We start from the raw sequence: 12,017 nt of genomic DNA, 5'->3' as shown, positions 1-12,017 counted from the left end.
CCACTGACTGATCAGTCTTTAGGCCTTGGTCCCAGTTTTAAAAACTGCATTAAGAGAGGTGTGCTTTACCTACTACCCCTCTTAGCATTACATCGCTCCACAAACACCAGTGGAATATTCTCATCCTGTTTGTAGGCCAGCTTTATCCTTCTAGCCTTGAATCACTGGCAAAATTTCATAAGCTACTTTAAGTAAAGGTAAGTCTCTTGTAAAATTCCCAATACACTACTTATACATAATACTCTACCTATAAACTACAGATACAAGTATAGTTTCCTGATAATATTTTTCTTTACTATCCTGCCCACCTCTTGCAGTTTTTTGCATTTCATTTCATAGTAGATTTAGGCAGGATGAATATATATTTCCCAATCAGTCTCTGATTGCCAAACATTATTTGATTTGCATATAGATTGTCAAAAAAGACAAGTGACACTGAGGTCTCTCCCATAGGAAATGATTCCTGCACTTCCCTAGCTCCTCAAAAACCTCAACAGTATTAGTGTTTTAAGTGGTGCAACTTGACTAAACTTCAGGCCAAAAAAGCTGCTGAAGTACAGTTACACAGCATCTTCCCCCATTGCAGACAGCGCCTGAGGGCAGCCAGACAGATTTAAAGCAGGACTACAGAGCTTCAAAGGGAAGCCTGCCAGGCAGAGAGAAGACAGAAACTAGTCCATTTAACAAATGAACTGAAACAGCAGAGGAGCAGCCCTAAGACGGATGGAGGAGGAGGAAGGGACATGTAAAAACAGGAAGGGAATCAGAAGGGGAGGACATGAGGCCCAAAGGTAAGGTATATATGAAGAGGAATATATGTTTCATGAAATAAACTTGGGGCAGAAAATGAATTAATAAAACACAAAACTAAACCAAATCTATGAGCAACTAGAGGGGAAAAATCAAATCCTGAATCAGCATCTCTTAACAGGAATTACTGCCTGTGAATCTTATTCAAAGCCTGGGAAGGACGCAGCTAACAAGCACTACATCAATAAAGTATACAAATAAATGTAGCGAAAGCAAGTTTCAAAATGGCTTTGAAAACATGCTTCATTTGCAAAAGTTTTCTCAAGACAAAAGAACTTCAGTAATTTCTTCCACTCCAGGCAGCTGTTCTTCATCTCAGCTGCTTTTCTATGCCTTTTCTGTTGTCTTCTCCTCCTCTTCTAAAAATTCAGAAGGGTTAAGCATCAGACAAAAACTATAACCTTGTTTTCTCCTTGTGGGAGGTGATACAGTGGAGGCTTTCAGAAGGCTTTTCCTTCTAGGAATGTGTAGTTTGGAAGCCCCACTGGTGGGGACAAAACCAAACCTCTTCTTCCCTTCTGGAGGGCTGACAGTGACAGCTAGATCCAGCATTCTACCCAGCAAGAGTCCAAGTTTTACAGGGAGCGGGACAAGCCCACGAAGATCTTATCTTTACTAATTTGGATTCCCAATCTTCCTAGGAGGGATTATACCTTCAGAGAGGAGTTTAGCATTTCAGGCTCTGCAGATGAGGCTGACATTGTGTTGTCGAAAGACTGAAGTAAAATTGGCACAGGGAGAAGGCTGAGTGAAGTGAGTCCAGTGTAGCTGCCCGACTCTTGCAGATAAGGGCCCAGACCAATGACATCTATATCAAGCTGCCTATAGCAGTGCTGGTCTGTGTCCCAGCATACACAGTGAAGAAGCCAAGCACCAGTCCCATACCTCATCTCTGTAACCTGACATCTAAGGCCTTTCCATCCACAAATCAGGGCCCTACTATATGCTCAACAGCTAAATTACTGCCCATGCCTTAGTCTGAGGCATTGAGACCTGGAAAATTAACAAGAAGCATCTGGGCAAAGAGAAGTAAACATCTAGAAGGAACAAAACCTGAAATCTTATTTTAGGCTGCGCAATTCCCTTCCAGTCACAGGCAGGTCTCCTCCTTTCCCTCATCATGCTTGGTGCATTCCAACTTGTTTTCCCATGGAAGATCCCCCTGAAAGCAGTCTGCTGTCCTTGCTCTGTCCTAGACATGCTTAACACACATACCTTTGCTTGAAGATGAAGCGCCAGGAGTAAGTATAATGATGTGCACTACCCAGTCACATTATTGATGGAATCATGAAGCTAATGATATAAAATCTGTAGTTAGAGCAGAGACACTTTGTCAATAGCACCATTTGAGTGCACACTCATTCTCTCTTGAAGGTTTCATCATTAAGTGCACTCAAGCTTACAAACCAGGAGCTATTTTGCAAATGTCAAGTCTCACAAGGAATCTGAGGAAGAAAACTCTTTGCCTCCTTTGCCAATATCACCACAAGGGCTAAGAACTGGAAGCAGAAATCAGACATACAAAAATCTGTGTTCAACTGGCCTTATCATCCTCAAAGCTATAGAAAGGATGAGGTAACACCAAGCAGATATGAGTACACTCAAGAACAGTGGCTTCTGTTGCTGAATTTCCTCATAACTCTAATTAGGCCTGGAAATCCTAAAAAAGGAGACAGTAGCACTTTCAACTGGCTACTTTTCTGATTGTCATTGTGCTTCTAATCTTCAGTAAGCTGAGGTTCTTCTCTATTCTCCAAATACTCCCATTATCTGCTTTTCCATATGACATGCAATGCTTACCTGGCTTTTCCCTCACAGCCAAATTGTTCTGAAAGGGGCAGCCCCAACTCTGCCTTCCCTGCAAATCATTCACTTAACTCTATACCAGTTCCCTTTCACAGGATCAACTCTGTGCTCACAGCACACCCCAGTTCCCATGATTGCTGCAGGCTCCATGCTTTGGTTGCCCGTTGCTAGAGACTGGCATTAAGCAGGGGAGTAAGGCACAAACCCTTTCTCATGAATGAACCATCACGTGCCAGGACAGACCCCTGTCTGCTCCCTGTTATCCATTTGGCCAATGCTTGGATGAAATCTGAGATGAAAGAAAAAAATTATCATACTCCAACTCTCACCACATCTCCAATTCTCTTTGTTGTTACACAGAAAAACATGGTGAGAATTCCCTCTCCTGTCAGTTGTTTGCAACCCTTTTAAATGTTTTATTTGCAATCCTGCCCTTATTTCTTGTTTTGTTTTTACTATCTACTTTCATTACAGTTTTGTAGCATCTAGATGCCTGCTGTGATATGCTCTAGTTTTACTCCTGCCTTTTTCTCTGGGGAAGAGGGGGAGAGAAAGATGAAAAGGTAAAATTAATTTGTTTCTCTGATAAGGCAGTTAAGAAGCACGTTGGCCCCTCTGAGCATTTCAATAGCTTATCCGCTTTTCTAATATTTCTGAGAGGGGAATGAAAACCAAATGTTCAAAACTGCCAGCACATCCACATCCTCTTCTTTGAAAATTGAAAACTGAGACTAATTATAATGGTTCACACAGTCCAGTTATGTTGCTGATCTAATCAGCTTACATTTGGAGAAGTGTGGAATAAACCTGCACAATGGCTGGGACACTAAATCAATTTCTCCTTGGTCTAGGACATTTAAAGCATGTTTACCAGCTGAATGATGTCCCAAAAAAAAAAAAAAGAATAAAAGAAGAAAAGCTGGCTGCAAAAAGTGTTTTGAATCTTACCCTCCTATTTCTCTACCCACATACAAAAGGAAGAAGCCTTTAATTTACAAAGGATTTTGGTTTTTGTTTTTTTTCCTGATCTGGGCACACCCTCTTGAAATAAGGCAAACATAAGCACTCGGGTATCATTAGTTCGTGATTAAATACATCATGAGACAGAAAACTGGCAAAGAAAGTAAGGCTGGTTTGTTCGTGTTGGTCTTACTGTTGGCTCTTTGTGCACACTCTGAGTGGCAGGCCTCTGTAAACTGAGCTCAACACTTGGGGGGTCCTTCTTCAACTCTACTGGGGGCCTGTCCCCTCTGGCTACTCCATCAAATTTCAGAGATCTGCTTGGCGAAGGAGTAAATATTACTGTTGAACACTCTTTATCCTTCTCTTCTGTGCCGTTGACATTTTCTCCATTCATGCTGACTTTTCCATCTACCTGCAGAACACAGTTAAATAAATATGCTCAGGCAAATAGCATTAAAAGGATTTTAGGAAATTAGGACTTCAACATCATATTATAATCATTAATACAGTCTGTGTTATCAGTGAAGGAGGGAGCTAAGCACACATTTCATTCAATGGGCCAAAACAGAAGAAGACCCTATGACCCTAGGGTGGTCATAAACAAAATACAGGAACAAAGTAATAATTTTTCTGGATTTCCTGGTTTTCCACATTCCATTCTCCCAGAAACATACAGACACCCTTTGTGTGCACAGATCAAAGGATTTTTTCCAAAAATCGAAAGTTTTATGTTAAATGTAGACAAAACTGCTGGGCTTTGCACTGCTTCATGCAAGCAGGTTATGCTAATGAACTGCTTCTGTACCCCAGTGACCTCATCACAGTATTAGTAGACTGTGCTTTCTGAAGCACTGTCATGTGAACTTTGAAGGGTCAGGAGCAGCAGAGTTTATCCACTTGTTTCTTTATTGTTCACAATAGAGAAACAAAGCACCAACAAATGAAAATGGACATTCCACCCTCTCCATGAGGTGATAAAATAAATTGACTTTGGGCAACCTCCTCGAAAAGGAGAGCACAGAAGGAGTTTAACCACCTTTTTTTTCAGGTTCAAGCTAGCTCCTTGGTGGCCATATATTCTCACTAAGGAACCCCTAAGCAAGGAAGAAAATACAAAATATGCTTTGGCTTCTTCCTCTGCAGTAATACAGTTTCTTCTCAGACTTTAATACTTCGTAATTCCTGAATGGAGGTGGCATGTAAAGAATTCCTTCAGTTTAGAGGGCTGTTTGTAGAAGAAAAAAGTCTTGCTACAAAGAACTCATTGGCCATTCACTGTAAGAGGACCCAGGTGGAGAGAGACCAGGAGTGGACCAGGTATCAGTACCACCACACTGCTCCTGCTTAGCTACAGCACAGATGTTTATAGTCTTGTGAGGAGGGCTTTGTTACTCTGTGCACAGCAATCTTTCCCTACTTATTGAGTAAACAGCTTGGATACTTCAAGAGCGGCACTCCAACTTAGTATATACCATCAGTACCAAGCTGAGGGCGCACTCCTCCCATTGACTTCTTGTACATATGCATCCAGAGGCCTGTTCTCAATGAGCATGATTAACTAAGGGGCCATCTCCATGCTGATGGGCATCCTCAGTTCTGCCAGATGTGTGAGGAGGTGAAGGCAGTAGCACCTTGCGCAATCAGCTCCACAAGCTGTTGTGCCTCTTCTGACTGTTTTTCAGATGAAAAGGTTCCCTCCCTTTCCTCATTGCTATCATTCACTTAACATAGTACCTCTCTTAGGGTTTATTTCCAAACACAAGAGTGAGCAGATACTGAGCCCCAAGTCTTCTGGGACTGTGTGCTGGATTATCTACTAGAGAGGCAGGTTATGAAAGATCACAGAAATAAAAGAGCCAGGAAAACACTGGCAGGCCACACCATCCATTTCAGTGTCTCTGTTTAGACTAAGACATTTCTTTATTTACATTAAGGAGGAAAACGAAATGTTTGAATGATCAGGACAGATGCCCTGGCTGCAGAGTTAAACAAACATACTCCTTCCCTCTGATCTGGAGGAAGTCAACACATTGTCACCAGAGCCAAGAATCATCGACAGACTAGTGTTTCAAGGGAAAATAATGCTACAGCTATATGTGCCAGGGAGTAATTCCTACTGAGACAAATCACATTCTTCCACATCATGTGAACAAGCTCCAGACAGATTTTTAGTGGTGGTTGGTGGGGGTAGAAGCATCAATGGATTAGTTTCTCCCAACTTATGTGAATTATATATACAATAACATGACAGTGATACACACACATATCTTCGTGTTCTGAGGAAAAAAGTGTCAGGGATCAGAAAAAACCCAAAGATTCAAAATTCACTGATGTCTAAAAGGTAAACTCTAGGGGCATACCAACTGAGGTATAGGAGAAACAGGAATTACCAGTTTCACACTTCAACTAGGAAACATGGTGGGGGTGGGGTGTGGTTTCCACAAGAGGTGGGACAGACACCACAACACATTTTTTTCACTATCTGACTTATTTTTTAAAAAGTAAACAACCTGAATATACATGGTAGCAATGCTACTGGGCTTCAGGGATCCTTGAATATCACTAGCAAAGTATCAGCAAGGGAATCCAAATTCTACAGGCTGGGGGCACCCATGCCTATATGCTGCTCACAACATGGCTACCCAACGAGACTTGGGTAAACTCCAGTTCTGGTACAGGCACTGTGAACAGCAGACATTTTCAAACTTGACTTATTCTGGTCTGTTCTCTCTAACACATCCCAGTTCTTTGCTTTCTCCATCATTGGTTCAGTATCTTACTCCAATTCTCCACAACCACCCAGTCCAAAGATACGCTCCTCACATTCCATATCCTGGCTTCAGTTTCTTCTCCTATCCTCTTCTCCCACAAATCTCATAGCTGGCTTCTTATTCCCAGCAGCCCTGCTTTCATTCAAGTTCTCACTTCTTTTATTCCCATAATTTCAGCACAGTTCTAGCAATTCAGTGCAGCCACTCCCCTTCTCTCACCATCAGTCTCCAGTTACTCTGCTGCCCCAGTATCAATCTGTTTCCCTAAACCTGCATGGACAACCTAAACCCTCTCTTTACACCGGTGAAGCAGCTCTCCCCATTCATCCCTTGTGAGAAGCATGTTTAAGACAGAGATTATCTATGGGAAGCTGGCTCTTGACTGTGCAGGAGTAGGGACACTTTGTACTGAATACAGGCATACTTCAGTGTTCCCAAGGCTTATGACTCGGCTGAATGGGACAAGCTTGTTTGGGCATGGCAAAAATCAGATCCCTAACGCAAAAGTCAGTTCAGATCTTGCTTCAAAAGTCAGGGCCTCCACACTCCCCACCCCTTACATGTTGTTTAAAAACAAAAAACATGACCACATACTCTTTTACAAAATCTGAGGAAATGGCTTGCTTTTTTCTTGAAGTCCTCCTTTCCCCAACCAAATTAAGCCTGAGGAAAAATGACCAGTGCAGTCCGAACAGGTCAAGTTTCTAAGCAGACTGGTAACGAAGAAGAGATCACTGAACCAGGCAGCACAGAGCACGAAGCTGAGTTTTATAACATCGGAGTGCTGCAACTCTTTTCCAGTTAATTACAATAAACATTCATATGTTCAGATTATTTAATTAGGATCTCTGCCTCCTGATTGACTCGGGGGAGTGTGATGTATCCTACCTTAAAGTTCTTTAAAACTTCCTGTGTATTTTTGGGTTGTGAGTAAGGCTTGGGTGTCAGCATAGGCACAGCCTTGGGGGTGCTTTTGCTGGGAGATGTGCATCCCGTCGAACCACTGGGCTCTAGTTCAGTGGTGGGAACAATGGTTGCTTCAATGGTGGCAGTGAATTTTGGAGCAGGAAGTGACTGTTGCCTTAAATATCTCAGAGGATTTGGGTCTTTCAGTGGGGAATTTGGCTCCACTGAATGGCTTCTTTCCAGAATTTTTGGCATCTGCAAACGCTCAAGGACAGCTTCACTGATAGTGAATCTTTCAATGTACTGCTGGAGGATGCTCTCAGCCTCCTCCTGTGTCTTTGCATTCTTGTATGCCTCATGAAGCTCCCGCTCTCTTCTCTCTCTGCAAGGGAGACAACACAAGAGACCATTGCATTAAAATTAACACTGAAAATCACACCTATTTCCTCTGCTCCAACAACATCCTTCCCTCCCTCCCTCAGGCCTGCAGGCACAGCTGCCCACAGTTACCTATGGAGCACATGGTATTTTGAGATATACCACTACACCTCAGTAAAACAACATACTTCTCTTCCACAATTTCTCGGTAGGTTTTGATGCTTTTTCTGCGCTCGTTCGTTCCGTCTCCAGACAATAATCTTTCCATTTTCTTTCTCTCAGCTTCCTTTTTTATCAAATCCTGTGAAGCGCTCCTTCGACGACTCTTCCACCGAGCCAGGTCCTGTGAGAGAAGGAAGGCTCCTGAATGCAGAACCTCAAATAGCTAAAAACTGGTCCCAGACAACAATGAACCCAATCAGCCACTTTGCAATGCTTGTTCTTGCTGTGGACCAGGCTCTCACCACCTGCAAGCATCGATGTTTATTTTAATGAGAAAAGGAGACTACACCATAAAATGAAAATGTTGCCTGACTGATTTTTCTCCGAATAGCAGGATGCAGTAAGGATTTCATAGCTTCACTGATTTACTTTATTTCTGGCAGGAAATTTGGCCTAAAAGGAAAAGTCAGGGCACTCATTTTCACTTGTGCCAACATTAGGGACAAAAGCCAATCCCGCAAGAACATTAAGTAGAAAAATTATGTTTGGTGAAGAATTTTAATAATCAGATATATGGGAGGCAGGTGTCATTGGAAGAATGGATGTTGTTTCACCATGAGCTACAATGGCACTGATAGTCTGCCTTGGAGAGCTGATAGTTCTGTACTGTGTCCATGCTATCAGTCAACTACATGCAAGCATGGTTGACCCACGATAAGGTTTTTTGATAGAAAAATCCAGTGCAGCATCCAAATTTAAATTCTTCCTCATGGGCACTCTGCAATATTTTGGATCCAGATGTGAGCAACACAGGTTAGCGACCCAAGTGGCTCACACCTGCGACAGAGCAAAAAGCCTATGCTCTGTATTCAGCTATAGAGAGAGGTCCTTGTTGAAGTAACAAACTTACGCTTTTTGGAACCTGCCTGCCTGAAATTGTGCAGTAGATTGACTGATTCCGGTCAGGCTGAAAAACTAGCCTGACACTAAACCAGAGTCATGGCAAATATCTGTTATGGGCCCCTATGTCTTGCATCCTGCTTCGGTTATGAATTCACAAATCCTGGAAGGTATAGGAGCAAGATCTTCTTCATAGTACAAGTATTACAGTAAAGAAGTCTCCTAAGCTATAAAATTACTTTGCAGCCAACTATTAAAGGAACAAAGTTTTACATGTAAAAAATAACCACTGCAGCACTTCTGCAAAGAAAAATAACTTTGTAGGAAACTGTACGGGCACATTGTCATTAACTGTACACCATCAGGAGATTACTATACAGATTATATTTCATACACTCTAATAAATTCTGGTTTTAGTAAAACACAGATATTCAGTATACATACTCAATTCAAAGGCTATTTAATTACATGGTTTTCCAAATACTTTAATTGCATTTTTATTGGTAAACAGCAGAAGGTACTGCAAGCACAACTTATTTTATTAAAACCAGGAACAAACCTTGTCACTTTTAATTTATCTTAAAAGCACACATTATTGATGTTACGCTTAAGGGAATGCTCATTAAAGTATTTCTTCACATGACCTATATATCAGTGTATAATCCCCTTCATGTAACATAGGCCTTTCATTTTCCTCAGTTACTAATTATTCTCATTGAAGCACCAAAGCACTTCTTTATTCAGCTACCCCCACTACTGCCTGTTGTTTGAAAATTAGTTTTTCATTAGGAAATTTTGTAACATAACCCTTCCTCCTTTTTTTGTAATTAAAACCCAGACATGCTTATCTTTTCCACTCCTGGTGCTTTACAATAACAATAATTAAAAAAAGCCCTGAAACTGTTAATTGTTGGCAAATAACAGCACAGGCACATAAAAATATCAGACTATGAAAGAGCTGTTGTCTCTATAAAGCCCTCAACATGCCAAGGACATTCCAATAAAGGCATTTTCAGTACCTCTTCAAAACTTTTAGTTCAGTGTAGAAGGTGCTGAGGGCCTGGAATACTTAGGCCCTTTACCTCAGACGATTTTCAATTCAACACTAAGTTCTCAAACTTCTTGAATGCCTTTGGACTCATTCTTATCTCTGCTGGGAAACCATGGCTTCCCACACAGAGAGACTTTTCAGCCGAAGTCCTTTGTTGTTCTACTACAAAAAGTTACTTCTTAGCTGTACATACTTTTTTTTTCACTTTTCCTTGAATTTTCTACCCAAAACCTCTCTGAGGTGTTTCACAGTAGCTGTCCTTGTAATGGGGAACTACCATACTTGAAGCGATGTGCTTTTTGTTGTGGGTTTTTTTGTAATTAAAAAAAATGTCCAAAATGCCTCATGTAAAATCAGTCTTCAGGAATGAACAGAATTGAAACTACAACTCCTGATACTAACTTACCTGCATATGATGATTTTCTGTCCTTGCCAATTTAACAAATGCCAAGACAGTTTACAGAAATGCATCAAGGGAAGAGGGTTTGGAAAGCCCCCAGGCAGGGTGTAGCTAACTGGAAGGGTAATTCGTTTGCTCGGACAAGTTGGAAAACATTAGCATTTTCTGTATCTATGCTAATTTATTAAAGACAAGTCCAACCTATTTATTCACTGTCTTACCTAGTCTTGTATTTTGTCACTTTAGACATTTACTAATTAGAAAAGTTAGAGAAGGCAGCACTCAGAAGTTGTTCTGCCTTCATTTTTACCTAATCAAAGTTTAATTAGTTTTTTTAAAAAAAGCAAAATACCTGGTGCAAAGGCAGAGGCACCAGAAGATGATGTATTCTGTAATTTACATCAAATTATGAACTTCTAAGCTTTTAGCAACAATACACTGAGGGAAAAAAAAGCACTGCTGATTATGTGAAGCATCAAACAGCAACTGTAGATTTAGCAAGTTGTCCTCGGTGCCTGCCAGCATTGCCATGTTGTATACTCACATCTTGCCATCTGGTCTCGTCCTCTTTCAGCTGGTTGTGTATATTCTGCAGTTTCTCATGGCGAGCTTTGCTATGAGGCTGAGTCACAGCTTCTTCTTCGCATCTCATGTCAAACATGCTCATACTCCTAAAGAAAGGGAAAACAACAAGTGTAGTGCTATTTGGAGGCTTATATTCCTTCAGATTGCAAGAGCTCAAGCCACATGAGGGTGCTACAGCAGAATCAGCCACGTGCACTGTTATGAAGCTCCCAAAAGCAGTAGTCCCCTAGAAAGACCTGTTAGCATTCTTGTGGCTCCCACACAGTACTTCAGGCATTATAATCTTCAACTTTCTCTTGATTTTGTTAGTTGACTGCAACTTTGTCTCTCACTAAGTGTTACTAATGTTACACTTCCATCAATAGCTCTTTTAAAAATCATTCTATCATTCAGAACATTTTACTTCCTGAAGATCTGTGCCCAGTGAGTTTTCAAGACCCCTCCAATTAACAACACAGACAGAAGTTTCCATTTCAATGTAAAATAAGAGAGGCTTGAGAAGTGTGTCAGTGGGAGCATGGCTGGCTAAATGCTATTGCTGCAAAACCAGGGAGAGCCTGCCCAGAGAAGTACACACAGTTCAAACTGTATGGTACTTTCTCCCCTCCCTGCCTCAAAGAAATCCAATGCTATCAGCACCAACTCATCAGTACAGCTAACCTAACAAGGAAAAGATGACGTTCAGGACAAAAAAGTTTGTTTCTGTCCCTGACCTTTGGAGAATTAAAGGAAAAAAAAGGTTATGGTTTGATATACATCACTTTGTATTATATAAAGATCTTCACACAAAAGTTATGTGCTTACTACTACCTATTATTAGTAAAACGACCTCAGTTGTGCCATTCAAAGCAAAAAAAAGTTAAAAGAAAGCCATGCAGTTCCACATGAAGTGATTTCACAGCAGTCCTCAAATGATCACCTGTAGCTTTAGGTGAGCCAATGAGCCAACTGGCAGGAGGAGCACCCAATGAAGATAAAATTGTAGGTGACTGTGTCCACAGTTACCGAAGTGAATAGACACGGAAAGCTGTGCATATATTTTTTGAGCCAACATTTGTATTCAGGCAAGCAAAGATGGGAATGCCACTCTCAAGGGAAAACTTGAAAGGTCTGGACAGTGGATGGAAAAGGACATGCACAGATCCCATCCTATTCAGGAGGAATTTACTAAGAAATGAAGAACAGAATATTGCCTTTAATGATCAACAGTGAAGTTAATGTATTACTGTGCTTCACCCTTTAAACAGAGTGCTGAGGAGTACACTAATTTGGGTTTTTCTGTGGG

The 12,017-nt window shown here is 41.2% G+C and overlaps 1 protein-coding gene across 1 annotated transcript in view; it reads right to left on the bottom strand.

Moving 5' to 3' along the window:
- LIMCH1 (LIM and calponin homology domains 1) overlaps nucleotides 1-12,017 on the bottom strand; it is a 111,792-nt gene that overhangs the window by 29,757 nt on the left and 70,018 nt on the right. The window contains exons 16-19 of the mRNA XM_029963001.1: nucleotides 10,692-10,818; nucleotides 7,823-7,977; nucleotides 7,239-7,638; nucleotides 3,770-3,991 (exon numbers count right to left, since the gene is read on the bottom strand). Of these exons, the coding sequence (XP_029818861.1) occupies nucleotides 3,770-3,991; nucleotides 7,239-7,638; nucleotides 7,823-7,977; nucleotides 10,692-10,818 (904 nt within the window). The remainder of the gene's footprint in view (nucleotides 1-3,769; nucleotides 3,992-7,238; nucleotides 7,639-7,822; nucleotides 7,978-10,691; nucleotides 10,819-12,017) is intronic.

The sequence above is a fragment of the Manacus vitellinus genome, unplaced genomic scaffold (genome assembly GCF_001715985.3).
Source record: "Manacus vitellinus isolate BGI_N305 unplaced genomic scaffold, ASM171598v3 scaffold_0_pilon, whole genome shotgun sequence".
NCBI classification, from domain to species: domain Eukaryota; kingdom Metazoa; phylum Chordata; class Aves; order Passeriformes; family Pipridae; genus Manacus; species Manacus vitellinus.
The sequence above is the reverse complement of the archived record's forward strand: the minus strand, read 5'-3'. Positions and strand labels throughout refer to the sequence as shown.